Genomic DNA, 556 nt, shown 5'->3' with positions numbered 1-556 from the left:
CTCTACGCCATGGAGCTGCAGGGTGAGGCCCTGCACGTGGCACAGGCAGCTTGGAGGGGTCCTGCCCACACTGCCACCCCCATGCTGGTGGCTGTAACTGTGGCTTTGTCCCCGCAGGCTTCTGGATGGACATTGGGCAGCCAAAAGACTTCCTCACGGGCATGTGCATGTACCTGCAGGCACTGCGGACTCAGCACCCTGAGAAGCTGCACTCGGGGCCCGGTGTCGTAGGGAACGTGCTGGTGGTAAGTGCCGGCCCCCGGCACACCAGCCCTGGGTGCACGTCACAGGCTCTCCACATCCTTCCACCACTGTCCTTGCTGCTGTCCTCGACCTGTGCCCTGCTGTCCCCACACTGGCCAAGCAGCGCGGGCCGTGCCGAGAGCAATGGCCACACTCCCGGCCCTGGCGCAGCCCCTCTTCCTTCCAGGACCCCAGTGCCAAGATTGGGGCAAACTGCGTCATCGGCCCCAACGTGACGATCGGGGCCGGCGTGGTGGTGGAGGACGGGGTGCGCATCAAACGCTGCACCGTGCTGCAGGGCGCCCGCATCCAC

The 556-nt window shown here is 66.0% G+C and overlaps 1 protein-coding gene across 1 annotated transcript in view; it reads left to right on the top strand.

The window, feature by feature from the left end:
- GMPPB (GDP-mannose pyrophosphorylase B) overlaps positions 1-553 on the top strand; it is a gene marked incomplete at both ends in the record, with an annotated part of 893 nt that extends 340 nt beyond the window's left edge. Inside the window, 2 exons of the mRNA XM_008947046.1 lie at positions 118-245; positions 431-553. Of these exons, the coding sequence (XP_008945294.1) occupies positions 118-245; positions 431-553 (251 nt within the window). The remainder of the gene's footprint in view (positions 1-117; positions 246-430) is intronic.
- Between the last annotated feature and the right edge of the window lie 3 nt (positions 554-556).

Source organism: Merops nubicus, unplaced genomic scaffold (assembly GCF_000691845.1).
Source record: "Merops nubicus isolate BGI_N331 unplaced genomic scaffold, ASM69184v1 scaffold47929, whole genome shotgun sequence".
Taxonomy (NCBI): Eukaryota; Metazoa; Chordata; class Aves; order Coraciiformes; family Meropidae; genus Merops; species Merops nubicus.
The sequence above is the reverse complement of the archived record's forward strand: the minus strand, read 5'-3'. Positions and strand labels throughout refer to the sequence as shown.